Below are 21,339 nucleotides of genomic sequence, written 5' to 3'. Positions count from 1 at the left end.
GGCTCTGCATTGTGTGGCTCTTGCCGCCTTAAAGGCTGGAGTTTGCTCCCCTTTGCCAGACGGTGAAGCTGAGGCCCTTGGAGGCGGGCGGGCGGAGGGCCGCGCTCTGGCGCTGGCCGGGGCTGGGCAGGGAGGGGGGCCTCGGGGGCCCGCCCGGCGGGGGCGGAGCTGCGGGGGGCGGGGCCCTCAGCCTCCGCGCCGGCGCCGATGGGCGGGCGCCCCCCCTGCGCGTCCCCCCAAGACCGCGGCGGCGGCAGCGGCGGCGTCCAGAGCCCGGAGCCGCAGCCGAGCCGGAGCCAAGCGGGTGGCGGCGCCATGGCGTGCGCGGGGCTGCTCACCGTGTGCCTGATCCGGCCGCCCGCGCCCGAGCCCCCGCGACCCCCCGCGCCCGCGCCCGCCGCCGGGCCCGCCGGACACGCGCTCTTCCAGGACGTGAGTGGGGAGCGGGCCGGGGGTGCCGGCGCTGTGGCCCTGGGGGTGGTCAGTCTCGCGGGGTCGCTCCCGGTCTCTGTGGACTGTCGCACTGTCTCTCCATGCCCTCGCTCATTCTGATTTTCCCCGTCCCTATGTCCATGTGTCTCCCTCCAGGTTTGCTGGGGGCTCTGCCTCGGCCTCTGGGTCTCTCTCTCTCATGATTTCTCTCTTGTCCTCTGTTTCCGTGTGTCTCCCTTATCTTTATCTCGCTGCCTTTGTGTCCCATGTTCTGCCTCTCACTCTTTCTCCGCTTCTCTCTCCTTGCCTCTGGTTCAGTGTCGCTGCCCCCGCGGCCCCCCACCCCCACCCCAAACCACCCCATGTATGTGTCTGGCCGGGCGGGGGCTGTCAACTCTTGGTCACAGGAGCGGCCACGGTGCTCCTCTCTGGCAGCCCCAGGCTGGGCTGACCCAGGCAAGGGGGCCTGGGAGAGGAAGCAGCCGCTCCCCGCCCCCCACCCCTGACTCCTGACCTGTGCTGACCCCCGACCCCCTCAGATCCCATCCAAGGGCTGTGGGATCCCAGAGTTGGTCGGCGCTGCCCACACTCACCCTCTGTGGTTTGCACACCCTCCCCTTGCCTGGCAGGTGGCCCTGCAGCCCCTATGAACACCTACCTGGAGCACCCTGGCCCGGCCGGGGTCGCTCACCTGCACCCCTTCCCCACCTTTCACCCCTGTGCGCAGCCTGTCCTGTTCCTCTTGCGTCCCCACTCCCAGAGGCCCCTTTGGGGTGGGAAAGGCTGCTCTCCTGCCCCCTCCCCACTGCCCCTAGTGACTCAGCACCTTGGCCAGAGCCCTCTCAGCTGGAAGGGACCTGACCCTTCCATTTCCCAGATGGAAAAACCGAGGCCTGGAGGGGTAGGGATATGTTCCGGCTCACACACGGAGGCAGGGGCGCCCTAGGGTGTGGCCCAACGTGTCCTCAGTGTTCACTGCTTACAACCCCTCCCCCTCCTCCAGCATGTCTGTCTGTCCTGGCCAGGCACCCTGGGTGGCTCTGTGACCCCGAGTGAGCCGGTGGCAGCCTTCTGTGAGTCAGGCTTCAGGCCAGGGAGTGCATTCATCCCTGAGAAGGCAGCCTGAGGGGAGGGGCACTCAGAATCTGGAGCTGCCAGGGCTCTCTGTCCAGGCTTTGGCCTGCCCCTCCTTGCCAGACCTGGTGCCCTCTTTGCTGGGTTGTTTTGGGTGACCAGGGAGTCTCTGGTCCCTAGGGGAGACAGGGACCATGTCTGGACTCCACTTTTGCTACCTCTGTTGTCCTTCCTCTCTGTTTCTCCATAAATACCATCTGTCCACCCTTGCTTTCTGTGCCTCTTACTCCCCCTGCACATACAACACATACATACACATACGGGCCTGCCCAAGACCATCGTACTGAGTTGGCCCTGGAAGGGTTAACCCTGGGCTGTTCCCCAGTATGCTACTGAGTAAACAGGCACCCACAAAGGAAGGGCTAGCCACCGCCTGCATGGCAGGGTCTCAAGAAGCTGACAGAGAAACAGCCAGGAGTGGGCAGAGTCTGGGACGAACCATAGCCACACAGCAGAGTTGGGGTTCAGGTCTGGGATGGGTGCCTGGGATCTTCCAGCCGCATCTTGGCCCATCTCTCCACCTGCCTCAAGCTGGGACCGTTCCAAGGGCTGATGCATCAGAGAGAACTCCGGATTGACTTGGGGGTGTGGGAGGTGAAGGTGCAGAGAGCCAGCTTGGAGCACCCCCCACAAGGCCAGGCCTTGCGGGAGAAGGGAGCAATCCATGGGGCCTGCTGTGCGCTCTTCCCCTTGTTGGAAAAGGCCCTGGAGGGCCGAGCTGGGCAGGAGGAAGGGAGATGCAGGGGGCAGGCCGGCCAGCTGGGGCTCTGTGGGTTTGGGGGGGTGGGGCTCTGGCCTCCCAGCACCCAGCTCCCACCCCTGCCCTTTTGTCCTCTAGGTTTTCCGCCGAGCAGACAAGAATGGTGAGTGTGGCTTCCCCTGAGTCCCATGCTGGGGGTTAAGGGGCATCAGAGAGGCTCCGGGGAGGGTTTGGAGCACAGTTGAGAATGGAGAGAAATCTTGAGAGGATCCGAATCAGAAGAATGAACCCAGGTGTCCTTCTTGGAGGAAGTTTTTGTTTTGAATCCAGTTTGGCAGGAGGGAGAGTGGAGGAAATGTGGTTTAGCCAGAGGCTGGAGGTGGGGGCTGACTTTCACGCAGTGTCCTGGCCCGGTGGGGAGGGTTCTTCCTGTTGATGACCTCCTGTTTTCCTCACCACCGCCGAAGTCTTCACCCCATTTCACAGACAAAGCAGCCGAGGCCCAGAGAGGTACAGCAGGCTGCCGGAGGTGCTGGGCCTTGAACCTGGGTCTATGCGATGCCTGGTTCCAGGCTCCCTCTGTGAGGGGCTTAGAAGGGTGTGGTCACAGAGCCAGCGCCGTGGGGGATTTTATCATAGATTCTTAGAGAGCTCAGTAACTTTCCATATTACCAACCAGCTGGATGCAGGGAGGGCGTGGGCAGGACAGAGCTAGGTCCAGGGAGTCAGCTCCCCCGATGCCCTGAATCCTGGGCAGTCTCAGATGCTGGCCTGGCAAAATCTGGAAAGCTAAAGCAGGAGCCATCAGGGGACCTTGCAGGCAGGCTGCTGCCCACAGATGACTCAGAACAGCCCACGGTGCCCTGATGGGCCAGTGGAGGGTCTGAGTTGAGACCACCCGTCAGCTTTGACCTCACCTTCACCTGGCCTCCTCGAGAGAGGATGGGTCCCCACCCCTTACCTCTTCTCCCTGGGTCTCCTCAAATTTGTTTCAGCCAGTTGATCAGGGCACGTGGTCTCATTTGGATCACAGCATTCCGTCTGGGGAGGGAGGCTCAGGCCCTCCCCAGCTCCACTCTCCCACCCCATCTGCTTAGAGACCTCACAGGCCAAATACCCAGTGCCTCTGGCCAGTGCTCTTATGCTCTCAGCCTCTGTGATGGGGAGTCAGCCTCTGTGATGGGGAGGTCTTTCCCTCCCGAGCCAGTCTGCTGCTTCTTACTGGGGCCCTACTCTTAGGAAGATCACATCTGACTCCCTGCCGCTTCTCTGTGAAGGGCCTGGGTCCAGAGCACGGAGGTCCTCTCCACCCGGGAGCCACGTGGGCAGAGACCCAGCCCCAGTTCCTCCAAGTGACATCTAGGCCCTGCCATGATCTGACTGTGCCCCAGGCTGTTGTTCATTTATTTCTCCATTTGGCAAACATTGAGTCCCTGCTGAGTGCCACGTATGCACTGCTTTGTCCCTTGGGCGCCTGCAGAGTGGGCCCTGTTGCTTGAAGTGGGCACCTCTGGGGGGCCCAACCCTTTGGTCCCCAATGGCCAGGCCTCCCTTCCAGTCCAGAATCCCATCTCACTTGGCTGGGTGGTTATGAGATGCTGCAAAGCCTTCAGGGGGCCTCCATCGGGTGGCAGGGGTGCAGCCAGGGCTCAGAGATACTGACTCTGTGCCCTGTGCCCACCCCCACCCCCCAGATGATGGGAAGCTCTCATTTGAAGAATTCCAGAATTACTTTGCTGATGGGGTTCTCAGTCCCGGGGAGCTGCGAGAGCTGTTCAGTGGTGTTGATGGGCATCCCGCTGAGTGAGTATGGGGGTTGGGGTGCACACGCTGCGTGTAGATGTGAGCCCAGGTTGTCCCTACCCCACTGTGTCCCCTGCTTGCTTGGGTTCCTTATGGAGGATGTGGGGGAGGGCACGGGGAAAGGAGTGCCAGGGCTAAGTGCCAGCTTTACCCGCCTACCTACCCCTTCCCTGGCTCCAGCCCTGCCCATCACACTGCTTCCAGCTGGGACCCCAAAATAGCCAGGCCTGAGCTGAGTCACCACCTATGGTTCAGCCCACAGGTGCCCCCCCCCCCCCATTCCTGCTTCCCGCTGAGCGACCAGCGGATGCCTGGGGACAGCTGGGCCCTGCCTGCTCCCACCCATGGATGCAGGTGCTCCCACATCTCCAGGCCTTCGTACAAATTTGCTTGCCTTCTCCTGCTTCCTCACATGGGTGCACATGTGTGCACAGCTACCCCTCCCTCTCACTTCCCCCTACTCCCCCCTCCTTAGAAGAAATTCTAGGCTCCCATGCCCTCCCATTTTCTGAGGCTTGGGCCAGACCTTTGTCTGCACTGCTGCTACCTCACCACCACCAGATACACCAGTCAAATTCCTTGTCCTTCAAAGCCTAGCTTAGGGAGCCTCTCTTCCAGGAAGCCCTCCTTGACCTACAGATACTCCATGCCTTTTCTGCGCTTCCACAGACCTGACTTCTCCTTCCCAGCTCTAACCACTCCTCTCTGGCCTGTGTTCACATCTGTCTCCCCCAGCCTGAAATCCCCGTGGAGGTTGAGAGAGGGACTGAATTTTTCTCCTTAGACACTTTGGTGGGCTGGTAGTACCCCATCTCTGTCCACTGAGCAGCTTAATGTGGGGTGGAGTCAGAAGCTGCCTCTGTGTCAGGCTGAGCTGCGCAGGGAGAGGAAAGGACCGCTGGCTTCAAAGTCAGTCCTCGTTTACCAGGAGGGTCTGAAGGACACCTTCTCTTTTCCCTGCAGCAATTTGGAAACGGAGAAACTGTGTGGTGAGTAGGCCCATGGGGATGCTTGTCTCCCGGGCAGGTGGGTGTCGCTGGTGTTCTGATGGAGCAGGCTGGGCTGGGCTCAGGGTATAAGGCCTCGTTGGCTGCTGGAGAATTCTAGGTTGTAAATGGGGGGATGTACCCCAGGAACCTTTGAGTATCTCCTCTGCCCTCAGACTACTTCTCTGAACACCTGGGTGTCTACCGGCCTGTGCTGGCGGCGCTGGAGTCGCTCAACTGTGCTGTGCTCACTGCCATGGACACCACCAAGCTGGTGAGTGGAGGGGCTGATGGTTGCAGGGGGGTGGCAGGTTGCTGGGGGTGTCTGCTGTGCTGTGGGAGCCTCCATCATCAGACTCGGGGCTGTGGGGCTAGAGGCCTGGCTTCCACTTTCTGGTTGTGCATCTTTACCTCTCTGGGTCTCAGTTTCCTCATCTGTAAACTGGACATATTAATAGAACCTACCTCCAGACATTCATTGTGACAATTAAAGGAGAATGAAGGCAGGGAGTTTTGTTTGTCTTGCTCTCTGCCTGGCTCACAATAGCCACTTCATATCTGGAGCTGCTGCTGCTTTTATTACTGACCAGACCTGATTGTTTTGGTGTATCAAGCCCAACTCCCAGCAGGGATGGGTTGGGGGTAGGGCATGCTCACACACATCCACAGGCCCACGCTGGTGTGTAGAGCTTGGTGGGGTGGGGGGTGGGGGACAGCCCGAGGACATGCGTGAGTAGACAGGCATGTGTGCACCCATGTGTTTGTGTATATTATAGACATGTGCGCACAGCAGAAACAGTGCTCACAGCCAGGGCTCCAGGCCCTTGGATGGTATTTTTAAAAACACTGAAAGCTACCCTTCCCTTTCTGTGTTCCTTGTAAGAGATGTCTCCACCTCTCTTTGTCCCATAGCTCTGAATGAGGGGGCGAGGAGGGAGCAGTGAGCAGGCTTGGGATTGTGCCTGACCTCATTTTTACAGAAGGGGAAACTGAGGCTCTCTGTGAGTTAACAGTCAGCTGAGGACAGGGCTTCCCCTTCTGGTTGCTTTCACATAGGGTCTAGCAGCTGCTCCAAGGGTTACCCTTTGGGGCCTGGCACGGGATGGGGATCTGAATGCTACATGATGAGAGGTTGGTATGCTATGATGACTTCCATATCTGTGGCCTGGACACCAGTAGGGGCAGCACCTTCCTTGTTGCCATGGAAACAGGGCCTGGGGGTGGGCAGCTATACTGACATTCTCTGAACTGGCACTGGTTAGCGGGGATTCACACCGCAGCTCAAAGTAAGAGCCCCAGGGTTCCTGACCACTCCCTCCTGGCCCAAAAAGGGGTAGAAGGTGACCCATCACCACACGACTCTGTCGGCTGTAATCACTGAGGTTTTTATCTGGCACTCAATGCCTCTGACAGCTGCCGCTCAGCCTGCCGCGCGTCTGCCTCTGCAGCGCCCCCTTGTGGCACCGCCCCTTCCAGTCCAGCAGGACTCAGTGGAACACTTCGTGCACCAGCCTGGAGCCACATTCCTGGTACATGGCCCGGGTCATCCAGCGGCACTGGAAGGTGCGCAGCGAGGCGACCATGGAGCCGCCCGTCCACACCGCTGTCCCGCGCCCAGGCTTGGCCACCAGGCGCGGCTGCAGTGCCCCACGGCATTGGGCCTCCAGCTCCAGCTCCAGGCGCTCAGGGAAGCCAGGGAAAAGCGTGGAGCCACCGGCCAACACCACGGTGTTGGCCAGCCGTGTCCGTAGTGTCGCGGGCACCCTCTGCAGTGCCCGGGAGGCCAGGATGGGCAGTCCCGGCTCAGCCTGGCCTAGCAGAGCTGGCTGGAAGAGGGGTTCTGGGCAGCAGAAGCGCTCTCTGCCAAGGCAGATAGAGCACCCACTGCCTAAGTAGAAACTGACTGGGTGCTGGCGGGCGGGATTACAGAAGTCACCCTCGAAGTCTAGCGACACGTAGCAGCAGCGCTTCTTGAGCTGTGTGATGACCTTGTGGGGCAGGGCCTGCAGTCGGTGATCAGGGCCTGCTGCCACCAGCAGGTCCCGCAGGTAGCGCGACAGGGCGCTGCCAGCCACATCTAGCCGGAAGGTGGCCTTGTGCCACGAGTGGCCCGCATAGACGGGCGTGGCGTGGCACACGCCCGCGCCCGCCTCCAAGGCCAGCCCGCTGAACGCGCCCACGGAGCAGAGCGCCAACAAGGCGGTGCTGGCCAGGTGGCACGCGGGCACTGCCAGGGCCTCGAACAGCAGCTCGGCCACCCTTTCGCGGCCCACGGGCGGCGCCGATGGGGAGTTGCTGACAAGCACGGGCCACTCCTCCGGGCACACCCGCAGGCCGCCCACCAGCAGGCGCTCCCACAGCCCCTCCAGCGCTTCCCAGTCCACCACCACGCCGTGCTTGATGGGATGTGCCCGCGCCACGCCGCCCGCCAGCTCGCAGCCCGGCGCCCCGGGCAGCACCGGCCGGTCCCAGCTGGGCACCAGGCTGGAGCTCTTGAGTACCAGGCGTGGCTGCTCCTCTCCCGCGAAGCCCGCCTTGGTGAAGCCGGAACCCTGGTCCACCACCACCGCGACGTGGCCCAACGAGGACAGCCGGCGGACCCGGCGACTATTGGCCAGAGAAGCCATCTTCGAGCCGGCAAGCCCTGCAGTCAAAACCTCAGCCCCCGAAGGCTCGGACCCGCCCTCGGCCTGAGAACCGCGTCTCAGCTGGCCTCGATGGAGGCCCGCCTTTCAGCTCGCTGCTCTACCTCCTGGGCCCACGTCCCCCGCCTTTCTGGGCTCAGTTCTTGGGCCGCGCCCTCTGGTCTCGAGGTCCCACTCTTCTGGCCTGAGTAGAGGTCTCTTCGGCCCTTGACTTGGCTCCGCCCCTGGGCCTGAGCCCCGGCCTTCTGGTTCAAGAGTCAGGTTCCTCCCTCGCCGGGCCCTGGCGGCCTCGGGCAGTCTTCCCCCTCTTCCGGCTCAAGGCCCCACCCTCTCTCTGAGGACTCTCCTCAGCGGTGCGTCTCCGCCCCCCTAAGCTCTTGCTTGGATGGATGATGAGAGGGGCGGGCCAAATCCTTGAAGAGATTGAGAAGCCTTCAGGAGCAGCTCTGGGAACAAAAGGCCTTTGTGGCAATATTATCCAGACATCTGTCCCCTTCGGGACCCAGGAGTCCAGCCCGACCCTTGAGCCTCCAGTGGTCTCCTGGCACTTCTCGACTGGTCATGACCAAAGTACTGTGGCTCCTAGTGGAGGTGGGAGGGGGTGGTCAAAGAAACAAGGAAAAGAACTTGGATCCATTGTGACCTCAGTTCTCAGCATCTGTTGTGCTTCCATAGCCTCTACCCAGATGAAAACGCCCAGACCCAGCCTGTCTCCGGGGACAGGGCCATTGGTAATGATTTTCACACCCAGGGATGTGGCCTCAGCCACCCAGCTGTGCTCAGCCTTTATGCTCAGTCGTGTCCGGCTCTTTGCGACCTCATGGACTGTAGCCTGCCAAGCCCTTGTGTCCATGGAATTTTCCGTGGAAGAATACTGGAGTGGGTTGTCATTTCCTTATCCAGGGGATCTTCCCAACCCAGGGATCGAACCTGCATCTCTTACGTCTCCAGCGTTCTCAGGCGGATACTTTACCACTGAGCCACCTGGGGCCAGCACAGCCAATTTAATTGCTTCCCCCAAACCACTTTGATGAGCTCTGGACAAACGTGCAGCCTCTCTCCTCTCAACGCTGAAGAGAAAGCTCTTAATCACGGATCTCCAGCCACCCTGAAGATCTCTGTGAGCTTAGCTTTCAAGGGCCCAGGTAGCCCACAAAGGGATCCTACCTTCAGGGGCTTACAAACGTGGGCCTGAGTGTGTGACTCAATTCTGAGGCTGCCTTCACTGTGTACTGAGTGAGTCCGAATCTCACCGTGGGCTCAGTTACTTCTTTCAAAAGGCAGTCATCCCCCCCACACAGGAACTCTTTAGGACCATTATGGTTGCAAGTTGAAGACCTATTCAGGAGAGTTTAAGCTAAAATACGGATTTTATCACAAGAGCCTTGTATGTTTTATATATACTAAAGGCAAGAGTAAAAACAGGCTTTAGGAAAATACTGGAAGCAGGGTCTGGCTGCCGGGCTGTGGGGGACCCAAGAGGTGCATTGGGCTCTGCATTGTGTTTATATTCTTCTCAAGACTGGCTTCAGCCTGTGCATGTTCCCAAAGAAAACATTGTCTCCTACAGTTCCTGAGGTGGAGGAGGGGACAACAAAGGGTGAGATGGTTGGATGGCATCCTTTGCTCAATGGACGTGAGTTTGAGCAAACTCCAGGAGATAGTGAAGGACAGGGAAGCCTGGCGTGCTGCAGTCCGTGGGGTTGCAAAGAGTCAGACATGGCTGAGCAATTGAACAGCAGTTCCTGAATTACAGACCCAGGGAAGGAACTGAGAGGACTGGGCTTGGGCCAGTTGCTTATGCCAGGAGATGTGGCCGCATTGAAGAAGGTGGTTACCTTGACTGCAGCCATGTGGATGGTAGGAAAGGGTCAGTTCTCACAAGGCAGCGGGGGAGGTGTGACGGGTACTGCAACCTCCAGCCTGATGCAGGCAATGTGGTGTTGACACTGACAAAAGTGTACCTTCAGGAGAAGTTAGTCGTACCTGTGGTTTTAGTGAGCTGGGACCTTCACCCCTCTGCATCGCAAAGGGGCATTTTGAGATTGGTCACCAGTGGAAAGTAGGCTGCAGGTTCGGCAGGGCTGGAGCGGACAAGAATGACTAGGGTCTGGCGCTGGGTTTGGGACCCAGGAGTGTGAGAAGCAGCCGGGTCCTGCCCACAGAAAGTGTGCCAGGCCTCTAGTGGATGAACTAGGGAGGTGAACCTTGAATCGAAGACCACAAGTGGCAGTATGGCCAGAGCAGGATTGAGAGTGGAAGTCACTGAGACGCCCCAGAGGGGAAGACGGAGGCTGGGCATCTGGGCCTGTACATTCCAATCATAAGTTTGGGCATTGGAGAGCCAGTGTGAGCTTATGAGTGGAAGTGTGAACTGCCCTACAGATAAGTGCTTTGGAAGAAGCCTCTTTGGCTGCAGTGTGGGGAAGAGGATGGGGTGGGGTAGGTGGGGAGACGGTGACTGAGGTGCCTTGGGGGTCATCAAGCACAGTGGGGTAGGATTGAGGGGTCAGAGGACCAGGGGCCCCAGTCTTTCCTCCTGGGTGCTCTCACAGGCAGGATGTGAGTCTAAGGCTCAAACTGTGCTGACCTCGGCCTTTCTCAGTTCTTCCCCACGGCGGTGGCTTTTTGCCCGGGACTTTCCCTCGGTTAGGAAAGACTTGTTGAGTGTGGAGACTCTTGGACTTGCCTAGCCTCTGCCGGAAGCAGGTCCCCCCTCCTCCTAGCGTGGCCAAGCCTGACTTTGCCCAAGCTCTCTTCCGTCGGATCTGCAGCCCTGGTGGCGGGATCTGACCCCGGCCAGGAGTCGCAGGGAGAGGAGAACCCTCCCTCCACTGTGGTAGTGCGCCCCCGTCTCCAGGGGTTCTGACACTTGGGTCAGAAGAAAGGAGAAAGCAAAACCAGCCTTGGCCCCAGGCCACAGCCATGGCTCTATCCCCCCGCCCCCTTCCCTGTCTTGCTCTGAGCCTCAGTTTCTCCCACCCCGTCTCCAAGCCCCGACGCCTCAGACCGGGATACAGACGCCAGCGTTGCTATGCGCTCTTTATTGGACCGGACCAGAGTCCGGGGGGTCCGGGCCAGGCACTCAGGGCCGCGGGCGGGGACAGCGGCGCCGCTTGCGCGGCTGCTCCTCGGCGGCCTCGGCCTCGCAGTCGGTCTCGCTCTGGGTCAGCAGGCGCGCGTAGAGCCGCTGCCAGCCCTGCACCGCCTTGGCTCCGCCCCCCGCGCCGGCCCCGCCCTCGGGGCCGCCCGCCGCGCGGCGTTCCTCCTGCAGCCGCGCGTCCAGCAGCAGCAGCAGGACAAGGATCTTCTTCATCTCTCTCTCGCGCGCGCTCTCGCGCCGCTCACCGCCGTCTCCAGCTCCCCGCAACATGGGTGCCGCCCCCGGGCGCCCCGCGGGGGTGTCCGCCGCAGCCTCGCTCGCCCGCTCGGGCCGCGCTCCGGGCCCCGCAGTTGCCTTGGCTAGTTGCTGCCGCTTGTCCAGGGGGAAGAGCAGCACGATCTTGGTCTGGGGGTGGGGCAGGGGCGTGAGGGGAACGAGCTCCGCCCGCCTGCCTCCCGAGGACCCTCACCCACCCGGGTCCTGTCTCCCAGAAGCCCGCCCTCTATTGTTTCCGGGGTGCCCGCTGTCCTCCCAGCCTGGATAGGGGGAGGTGGGGGGAGGCAGGCACCCTGCTCCATCTCCCAAGACCCCTGCCTCCCCCTCTGGAAACCCTCACCCACCCCAGGCTGCCTTCCTGAGACCTGACTCCGATCAAGTTTATGAGATTCCCCTGTCTGTCCTTCCAGCCTTGATGCTGGGACCCTTCACCCACCCCGGTCCCGGCCCAGGGCCTCATGCCTAGTTGAAGAGAGAGCTTCAACGTTTTGAAGCTGGGGGAATGGAAAGGAGGAGGGGGATAAGGGAGCTCCCTGTGCCCATAGCCCCAGTGGCAGCTGCTAGGGCTGATTCACCATGCCGGGACTTCCACCCATCTGTCCCAGGTTGGGAGAACTGTCTCCTGCACACCCTCCTAGGCTCCCAAGTCTCATCCACCTCCTGGTTTCTTCTGGGTTATTAGGACTCCATCCACACCCACGTGGGTTCCTGAGACCCTCAGCCACAACAGGGGTTCTCTAGTGCCTTCCATAGGGGCTTCCCTGGTGGCGTTAATGGTAAAGAATCTGCCTGCCAATGAAGGAGACAGATGAGATGTGGGTTCCATCCCTGGGTTGGAAAGAAATCCCATGGTCAAAGGAGCCCAGTGGGCTACAGTCCATGGGGTTGCAACCAGTCGGACACAATTGAAGCTGCTTAGCACACACACGCAACCCCTTCCATGCCCTACGTGGCCTAGACCCCCAGCATCCGCTCCTGCCCACCTGTCCAGGTCCACCAAACCCCACCTGCCCCTTGTTCCCTGGACTCAGGCTGGGCTTCTTCCACTTGAGGTGGTTGAAGAACTGCCGTTTGCGCTGGGCCTTGTCCATGTCAGGTGGCTTCTCCTTGCGGGCCTGCTTGGGCACTTTGGTTCTCTTGTGGGAACTGTTGTTTCCCATGGCAGGGCTGGTCACCACTGGGGACCCCAGCCCATGCTTCCTCTGCCCTGCCCTCTGGCTGGGGGCCCCCCTGCCCTGGCTCTGTCCCAGGGACCACATTGTGACCTCATGGGTTGACCTCATCAGCTCCAGGCTCCGAGCTGCTCCTGCCAGAACCCACAGGTGAATCTTGAGTCCATTTACTCTGTCTGTGACTTCTGGCTTTGGTTTCTCAGTGTAAAACTGGGCTAAAGATTAGTGAGGTGATGACTTGTAAGGTGGTTAGTGGTGGTGGTGTTCAGTCGCTCAGTTGTGTCCGACTCTTTGCGGCTCCATGGACTGCAGCGCACCAGGCTTCCCTGTCTGTCTCCCAGAGCTTGCTCAAACTCACGTCCATCGAGTCGGTGATGCCATCCAACCATCTCATCCTCTGTCGCCACCTTCTCCTCCTGCCTTCAGTCTTTCCCAGCATTAGGGTCTTTTCCAATGAGTAAGTTCTTTGAATCAGGTGGCCAAAGTTTTGGAGCTTCAGCATCTGTTGTTCCGATGAATATTCAGGGTTGATTTTCTTTAGGATCGACTGGTTTGATCTTGCTGTCCAAGGGACTCTCAAGAGTCTTCTCCAGCACCACAGTTCTAAGCATTAATTATATTAATTATTTGGTGCTCAGCCTTCTTTATGGTCCAACTCACATCTATACATGAGTAGTGGAAAAAACCATAGCTTTGACTATACAGACCTTTGTCAGCAAAGTGATGTCTCTCATTTTAATGTGCTCTCTATGTGGTCATAGCTTTTCTTCCAAGGGGTAAGCATCTTTTAATTTCATGGCTGCGGTCACTGTCCAGAGTGATTTTGGAACCCAAGAAAATAAAATCTGTCACTGTTTCCACTGTTTTCCCAACTATTTGCCATGAAGTGATGGGACCAGATGCCATGATCTTAGTTTTTTGAATGTTGAGTTTTAAGGCAGCTTTTTCACACTCCTCTTTCACCCTCATCAAGAGGCTCTTTAATTCTTCTTCACTTTCTGCCATTAGATTGGTATCATCTGCATATCTGAGGTTATTGATATTTCTCCTGGCAATCTTGATTCCAGCTTGTGAGTCATCCAGTCCAGCATTTCACGTGACATATTATGTATATAAGTTAAATAAGCAGGATGATAATATACAGCCTTGTATTCCTTTTCCGGTTTTGAACCAGTCTGTTATTCCATGTTTGATTCTAACTGTTGCTTCTTGACCTGCATACAGGTTTCTCAAGAGATAGGTAAGGTGGTCTGGATTCCTGTCTCTTTAAGAATTTTCCAGTTTGTTGTGATCCACACAGTCAAAGGCTTTAGCATCGTCAATGAAGCAGAACTTTTTCTGGAATTCTCTTAGTTTTTCTATGACCCAACGGATGTTGGCAATTTGATCTCTGGTTCCTCTGCCTTTTCTAAATCCAGCATCTGGAAGTTCTCGGCTCATGTACTGTTGAAGCCTAGCTTGAAGGATTTTGAGCATTACTTTGCTAGCTCGTGAAATGAGTGCAACTGTATGGTAGTCTGAACATTCTTTGGCATTGCCTTTCTTTGGGATTGGAATGAAAACTGGACCTCTTCCAGTCCTGTGACCACTGCCGAGTTTTACAAATTTGCTGGCATGTTGAGTGCAGCAGCTCTTTAACAGCATCATCTTTTAGGATTTGAAATAGCTCAGCTGGAATTCCATCACCTCCACAAGCTCTGTTTGTATTAATGCTTTCTAAGGCCCACTTGACTTCAGACTCCAGGATGTCTGGCTCTAGGTGAGTGGCCCCACTATCGTGGCTATCCAGGTCATTGAGACCCTTTATGGATAGTTCTTCTGTGTATTCTTGCCACTTCTTAATATCTTGTTAGGTCTTTGCCATTTCTATCCTTTATTGTGCCCATCTTTGCATGAAATGTTCCCTTGGTATCTCCAGTTTTCTTGAAGAGATCTCTAGTCTTTACCATTCTATTGTTTTCCTCTTTCTTTGCGTTTTTCATTTAAGAAGGCTTTCTTATCTCTGCTTGATATTCTCTGGAACTCTGCATTCAGTTGGGTTTATCTTTCCCTTTTTCCTTTGTCTTTCACTTCTGCCCATTGCAGGGTGAAGGGCTGGGGAGTCTGTGGCCGCGGGCACTCGGGAGGCGGTGGTGCCATGGTGAAGATGCTACTTGAGGCCCCGGCATCCTCCCTGGCTGCCTGCAGGGGCTTTGTTGTGGCTAGGGCCCTGTGGGCTGCCCCCTGGTGAAGTCACTCTCCCCTCGCCACACCTCGCAGGCTGGCAGGTGGGCAATCTCGCGTGTGCTGGTGAGTGTCTGAGGGTGTGTGCTGGACCCAAACTGCCACCCTGTTTGTACCTCCATCGCGGCGCCAGGGACCATGTGGGTTAACCCAGAAGAGGTGCTGCTGACCAGCATGCTGCGGATCACTGAGAGAGCCAACCCCTGCTTCATCCTGCAGCTGAGGAAGGGGCACACGGGTGCTGAAGGCAGACGTGGCGGCAGACTGGTGGTATGGCAGTCTCTACGTGAGGGGACTGTGGGCTTAAAAAAAATCTACAACCCAAAACTTGGGCAAAAAATAAGATGGTGGACATGTGCTCATTTTCTGTGAAAATAGCAAAATCACAACTAGCTGTTGAACAGTCATCGACAGGAAGATTCTGGAACCCACCGAGAAAAGGATACCCCACGTCGAGGGACAAAGGAGAAGATGAAACGAGACAGTAGGAGGGGCACAATCATGTTAAAATCAAATCCCATACTGCCTGGGGGGTGACCCACAAATTGGAGAACAATAATACCAAGAAGTTCTTGCACTGCTGCGAAGGTTCTAGGCCCCACATCAGACTTCCCAACCTGGAGATCTGGGAAAGGGACTGAGAATCCCTAGGGAATCTGACTTTGAAGGCCAGTGGGATTTGATTACAGAACTTCCACAGGCCTGGGGGAAACAAAGACTCTTGGAGGGCCAACCAAAACCATGTACACCAGGACCCAGAGGAAAGGAGCAGTGACCCCACCGGAGATTGAGCCAGATTTGCTTGCAAATGTTTGAGGGTCTCCTTCGGAGATGTGGGTTGACAGTAGCCTGCCACCTGGACAGGGGCACTGGCAGCAACAGTCCTGGGAGGCGCGTGTTGGCATAATTCATCTTGGAGGTTGCCAATAGCTCCACCATAGAGCCCACAGACTCCAGGACTGGGTCGCCTCAGGAGAAACAACAGGAAGGGAGCAGAGCCCCACCCATCAGCAGACAACTGGAGTCAAGATTTACTGAGCTTGGCTCTGCCCTGCAGAGCAAGACCCAGTTTTCCCCACAGCCAGTCCCTCCCAGCAGGAAGCTTGCACAAGCTTCTTATCCTCATCCATAAGAGGGCAGACAGAAGGAGCAGGAGCTACAGTCCCACAGCCTCCAGGACAAAAACCACAGAAAAAAATCACAGAAAGCTAACTAAAATGATCACATGGATCACAGCCTTTCCGTGGCAAAGGGGCTTGCGTAACTCAATAAAACTGTGACAAAACATGGTCCATTGGAGAAAAGAAGGGCAAACCGCTCTAGAATTCTCACTTTGGGAACCCCGTGAACGGTATGAAAAGGCTTTCAGTGAGGAGAGAGGAATTTCTGTGACCTGGGTTTGCGTTCTTCCTCTGATACTCGTTGTGTGACCTTGGCCAAGATAATCCACTTCTGTAGGCCTCAGTCTTCTCATATGCAAAATGGTGTCAGTGATGGTTCCTGTAAATTACTATGAGGATTAAAAGGAAATTGCTTGGAAACAGGGCCTGGCACATAATGGGTGCTAGTGTCAGCCAGGTTCTTTGTAAGCAACAGAAACTGATCAGTCACCTTAAGCACTAGAAAGGGAATATATTGGACGGATTTCAGGAAGCTCAAAAAATGGCCAGGAAGTCCAGTGGCTTGGAGAAACCACTGACCTGTGTGAGAATGAGCGGTCTCAGCAGCAGCCACTCTGTCTCTGCCCGTCTGATGGCTGAACTGAGGCGGGTCATGGGCAGGAGACAAAGCCCTCGACATGTGATGCCTCTGAGGCCCCTTGGGGTGGGGGCACCTCAGCTGTCTGGGATTCCCACCCTGGACCGGGTATGTGTATGGGGCTGAAGGAGGTGTTGGTGAGGAAATCCTCAGGAAATCTATGACTGTTAGATGTACAGGTGGGCAGGTTTCTTGTATTATGTTTGACCAGAAACAATGGCAGTGTGGCATATGGAATCTTAGTTCCCTGACTGACCAGGAATTGAACCTGGGCCCCCTGCACTGGGAGCACGGAGTCTTAATCTCTGGACCACCAGGGAAGTCCCGTGACAGCGGGTCTTTATTGAGAACGTAGGTACCAGATAGGCTGAGCCCTATGTAGGAAATAACTCATTGGAGCTTCTCAGCAGCTCAGTGAGACGGGTGTTACCAGCCCTGTTTTATAGGCGAGGAAACTGAGGCACAAGGAGATGAAGGTAGTTGGGGAGTCTGGGCATTCTGAGTGGGCAGCACAGGGCCTGGCAACGGCCGGCCTCCTTTTCTCTGCCTCTCTCGGCAAAGGCTGGGGGAGATGGCAGTGTAGACAGGGCTTAGCGCTGGGGTACGTGACCCGCTGTCCTCTAAGCTTCTAGTAAGAAGTGCTCAGTAAATGTGGGGTGCGTGGATGAGTGATTGAATGAATGGATGAATGCCAAGATTGTGAGTCTGGGGCCAGCTGGTGAGTATGGGGCCATATCACACCATCATTTTGCCTCATGTGTCAAAATTGCCCTGCCCCAGTCCCCACCCACACACAGTCTAGCTATGCCCGGGGCCTTACTGGCTGAAAGTGGTGGCCCCAACAGGGAAGGGGCCTTGAGGCCCAGAGAATGGGACACGCTTCTTGCTGTTGGCCTCATCCCTCCCAGTGAGAGGCTGGGCCCAGACAAGGACGGGGTCTGGGGCTTGCCCGGCCCCCGGAGCCTCGGTGTCCTCCTGTTTATGCCAGGTCTGCAGGCCCTCTGCTCTTTGCGCTGCCACTGGTGCTCTGATGGGCAGGGGGTGGGGCACGGGGCAGCTCCCCATTCAGAAATATACTTGGAGCCAGGAAATGCCAACCATGCCCCCCTTTTCCCCAGGAGTATGAGCGGGCCTCCAAGGTGGACCAGTTTGTGACACGCTTTCTACTGCGGGAGACGGTGAGCCAGCTCCAGGCCCTGCAGAGCTCGCTGGAGGGGGCGTCAGACACTTTGGAGGCCCAGGCCCATGGCCCGCGGTACGTGAGGCGCTCGGCCATCTGCGGGTCCAGTTCATGAATGTCTGTTATCTCCGCATGTCAGGTCCCTCAGCTTCCATCGCATTCTACAGTTCTGGCATCCCGGAGCCCAAATTCTTGTTCTTAGGCAAGGAGGTCAGGAGAGGGCGAGACAGCGTGGCTGGCTTTGCAGCTGGACCTCAATGTCCTGAAGTTTGGGGCCAGGCCTGTTCTGGGGCCCCAGTGCTTGGCCCCATGGGTCTGGGAGCAGTGGACTGACCCCCCACTCCCCTCAGGTCAGATGAAGAGAGGGTGGAGGTGCCGAGCCGGCCCCGAGGCAGCCGGCGGGCAGGGCGCAGGGCCCTGCGGAGCGTCAGTCGATCATCCACCTGGTCTCCTGGCTCCTCCAACACAGGTGTGTCTGCGGCGGGGTGGGAGGGCATGGAATCCACCGGGGGCCCCAGCATTTGCTCCTCCACTCGCCCTCAACTCATCCTGAGAAGCCCCCAGCCTGAGGGGCCCATGCCCGACCCCCAGGGCAGAGCTCCGAGGCCGAGATGCAGTGGCGACTCCAGATCAACCGCCTTCAAGAGCTCATTGACCAGCTGGAGTGCAAGGTGAGCGCGGTGCGGCCACTGCCCTGTGCCGGGGGAACTGTCTGGAACCCGCGCAAGCCAGGCCCACACTGGGGGCCTGACCCATGCACTGCATCCCTCACAGGCCCCCCGGCTGGAACCCCTGCACGAAGAGGAGCTGACCAAGGGGCCCAGCTCGGTGAGTCTGGGAGAGGGGCAGACAGCTGGCATGGGGCCGGGAGGAGGTTCACATAGCTACTGTGTCTTGTTGATACACGCCCTTCTCCAGGCTTGGCCCAGCCTTTGTTCCCCAGGCCTGGCGGGCAGGTGTGGGGTTCTGGTCATTGCTTCGTGACTCTGCTTCTGTCTCTCCATGGGCATCAGCATCCCTTGCCTACAGTTCTGAAAGCTGGGTGTGTGCAGCAGTGTAGACAGAAGCTGAAGGGGGCGGTCAGAAGCCGTGTGGTGCTGCAGGAGAACCGGCCAGTGGCTGGAGTGAGGCAGTAACCTTGGCAACAGGAGGAGGAGGATGGAGCCAGGAATGCTGGGGGCCGCCTGGGGGCAGGAGCCTGACCTCAGGGCTGGCTGGGTCTGGTGCAAGCCAAAAAGGGCAGGGCCCTCCTGAAGGCCACAGCAGGCCCTCACCCGCTGCCCTGCCCTGCCCCAGCTGACCAGGCTGCTTCTCTTGCCAGCACATCCTCGTGGCCCAGAGGCAGGTGCAGGTGGCTGAGGAAGCCCTGCAGGACTTCCGCCACGCCCTGTGCTGCTACGTGGACTTCACGGGGTCCCAGAGCCACTGCCTGCAGTGAGTCCTCAGCTGGGTGCTGGCCAGCCAAGGTGGGGGGGTGGACAGGCAAGGAGGAAGGCTGGGCTGGGTGACCTGGGCCAGGGCTCTCCTCAGACACCCTTGGTGAGGTGGGCAGGGGTGGTGGCAGCCCAGGCCTGGCCTGGCCTGGCCGTCTCTTTGGCCCTGCAGTGTGTCTGCCCAGAAGATGCTGGACAAGGCTTCCTTCACCCTGTATGAGTTCTGGCAGGACGAGGCCTCCTGGAGAAGGTAGGAGCGGTGGTCTGACGTTTATTATGGGACCTCGAGTGAACCAAATCTGGGTTCAAATCATCTCCTAGTCACTGGCTGTGACGTCAGGAGAGTTACCTAACCCCTCTGAGCCCCAGTGGCCTCCTTCTCAAAATGGGAGCGATGCTAAGTCCATTCTCTTGTCACCATGTAAAGAACTGAACACAGTGCCAGGTACCAGGTAGGTGCACAGTGAACACACACAGTTCCCACCGTGCCACACCCCATGCCACGTGCCTTGTGTGTGCCTGCATGTAATCCTCATGGTATCAGTGATGTGGACACTGCATCCCCATTTCACGGAGAAAACTGAGGCGCAGAGCCACTATGAGGAAGGACAGAGATCTGAAACCAGGCAGCAGGACTGGGCGGGAGTGGGGAGCTTTTAACCATGTGGTCCTGGTCACTGGGGACCAGCTCCGGCCTCGGTCCACTCTGCGGCCCTCCCCAGGCACCAGCAGTCCGCCTGCAGTAAGGCCTTCCAGCGCATCCTCATTGACCATCTGCGGGCTCCAGACACCCTCACCACTGTGTTCTTCCCAGGTGGGCGGTGGCCGCCAACCCTCTGGGGAAGGGCAGTGGGCACTTGGATGGCCTCTGACTCCCAACCTCTGACCCGCAGCCTCCTGGTGGATTATGAATAATAACTGAGCCCAATTTGCACAAGCCAAGGACTCCAGAGCCCTGCCTGCCTCCTCCTGGAGCGTCCGGACTGGTCAGCTCCACTCAGCTCAAGACCAGGATGCTGCCACCTCCGTAACTGGGGCCCGGCTCTCAGCCTCCCAGAGCCAGCTGGTGGAGAGTCTCACAGCCCAGGGATCAGAGACTGGGCTGCTTGCTTCCTCTTTCTTTCTTTAACAGTGTGTTTTATTGCTTATAGCTTCGGCCTCTGAGATACTCTGGTATTTGTCTGGCCTCAGGAGGCCTGGATTCTGGTCCCCTCTGTCCTGCCTTGCTGTGTGACCAGGGCAGGTCCCTTCCCTCTCTGAGTTGGCCTTGGGCTGTCTGGCTACCTAGTGGGTGCCTGCTTTCTTCTTGCTGTCTTGGGACCAGGCTTCTGCTCTTCCCCAGCCAGCAGCAGAGCCAGGGCTGATGCTCAGGAACTGTCCTCCACACCCTGCCCCTGACCTCCATCCCCAAGACTGGGCTGGATCAGTCTGCCGTGTGGGCAAAGGACTTGGGGGTCCCCACCCCCTTCCTGGGCCGGCAGGCTCCTGACGATTTCAGCACCTGTGGCTGCACCAGAGCCCTCCGGAGGATCCTGGATTGGTTTGCATGTTATTTGCATATTATTTGCATGCTCATTCCCACCCATAGTCAGGGCACTATGGGAAGCCCCAGGGTGACCTTGCTAGGTAGCAATAATTTGGGCCCAGAGTCACCTGCTGCCCCCAGATACCTCTGAACCCCAGCCCAGAGGCAATAAAGGCAGTGGTCACCTCTGGCATCGCTTCCATTCTCTCTCTCTCAGCAAGAAGGCCTGGTCCGCGTGCCTGTGGATGTGGGAACTTAATCATGGCTAATCCAGGTTCCCTCAATTCAGGACCTTCTCACTCCACAAAGCCTGGTTCTGAAGTCTTTTCCTGGGAAAGGAGAGTGGACATGGGTTCTGCCAAAACTCCCCTAAAATCCTGGGGGTTCTAGCTTCACCACCTTCCTTTACCAGCAAGGTGTGGTATGAAGGTGAGGGCAGACCACAGAGCCCTCTCAAGACGCAAAGAGCATTGCTGACCCCTGTGAGAAGACTTGTCCCCAGATAGAACCTCCCCTGCCCTTCCCAGCTGGACTTGTCACCAGCCCTGCTGCCTGATGGTGCCAGAGGGCAGTTCCGGGAGGATACTGGACCTCCTTCTTGCCGTCCTGAGTGAAGGGACTGGGGGCATGGAGGGAGCTGACTGACAAGAAGGCGGGTGGGAGAGGGCGCCCCAGGTCGTGGGCTCTAGCGGGGAGGCACGCGGCCTCACAAGAGCACAGGCTGGCCTCTTGACCTGGTCTGGAAGGTGTGGGGTCAGGAGCATTTAGGCAGAAGAAATGGACAAGTTGAGGCTCTGAGAGTGGGGAGAGCTTGCTTCACTGGACAGAAGGGAGCCCAGAGGTGGGCTGAGGTCAAAGTCAAGGCAAGGTGGCATCAGGGCCTCGAAAGCACTGCATCTTGCAGAAGCTGCGGTAGGCTTTAAGGAGTGGCTGGCCGGTGGGCTGAGTGCCATTTCACCAAGGCACCTG

General features: G+C 58.0%; 3 protein-coding genes across 4 annotated transcripts; 1 reads left to right on the top strand and 2 right to left on the bottom strand.

Annotated features, from left to right (window-relative positions):
• Positions 1 to 153: 153 nt before the first annotated feature.
• Positions 154 to 20,560, top strand: NECAB3 (N-terminal EF-hand calcium binding protein 3). 2 transcript variants are annotated; one of them, XM_020902533.2, is made up of 13 exons: positions 156 to 432; positions 2,405 to 2,429; positions 3,961 to 4,069; positions 5,033 to 5,058; positions 5,232 to 5,329; positions 17,351 to 17,487; positions 17,763 to 17,881; positions 18,004 to 18,083; positions 18,187 to 18,240; positions 18,734 to 18,846; positions 19,018 to 19,095; positions 19,568 to 19,659; positions 19,739 to 20,560. In XM_020902533.2, exons 1-13 carry the CDS (start codon positions 208 to 210, stop codon positions 19,765 to 19,767), a joined length of 1,185 nt encoding a protein of 394 aa, XP_020758192.2. In that variant the 5' UTR covers positions 156 to 207; the 3' UTR covers positions 19,768 to 20,560. The 2 variants fall into 2 exon arrangements, with proteins under 2 accessions (XP_070328648.1, XP_020758192.2); XM_070472547.1 differs by lacking the exon at positions 19,568 to 19,659 and having other exon boundaries at positions 154 to 432.
• ACTL10 (actin like 10) lies at positions 6,420 to 8,483 on the bottom strand. The gene has a single exon (XM_020902508.2). It carries the CDS (start codon positions 7,680 to 7,682, stop codon positions 6,543 to 6,545), a length of 1,140 nt encoding a protein of 379 aa, XP_020758167.1. The 5' UTR covers positions 7,683 to 8,483; the 3' UTR covers positions 6,420 to 6,542.
• Positions 10,786 to 12,348, bottom strand: C9H20orf144 (chromosome 9 C20orf144 homolog). The gene is made up of 2 exons (XM_070471858.1): positions 12,087 to 12,348; positions 10,786 to 11,208 (listed from the first exon to the last, which is right to left on the bottom strand). The coding sequence occupies exons 1-2, from the start codon at positions 12,336 to 12,338 to the stop codon at positions 10,786 to 10,788; spliced, it is 675 nt and encodes a 224-aa protein (XP_070327959.1). The 5' UTR covers positions 12,339 to 12,348.
• Positions 20,561 to 21,339: the final 779 nt, after the last annotated feature.

The sequence above is a fragment of the Odocoileus virginianus genome, chromosome 9 (assembly GCF_023699985.2).
Source record: "Odocoileus virginianus isolate 20LAN1187 ecotype Illinois chromosome 9, Ovbor_1.2, whole genome shotgun sequence".
Lineage (NCBI taxonomy): Eukaryota > Metazoa > Chordata > Mammalia > Artiodactyla > Cervidae > Odocoileus > Odocoileus virginianus.
Note: the sequence above shows the minus strand (reverse complement) of the source record. Positions and strands in the feature narration are given on the sequence as shown.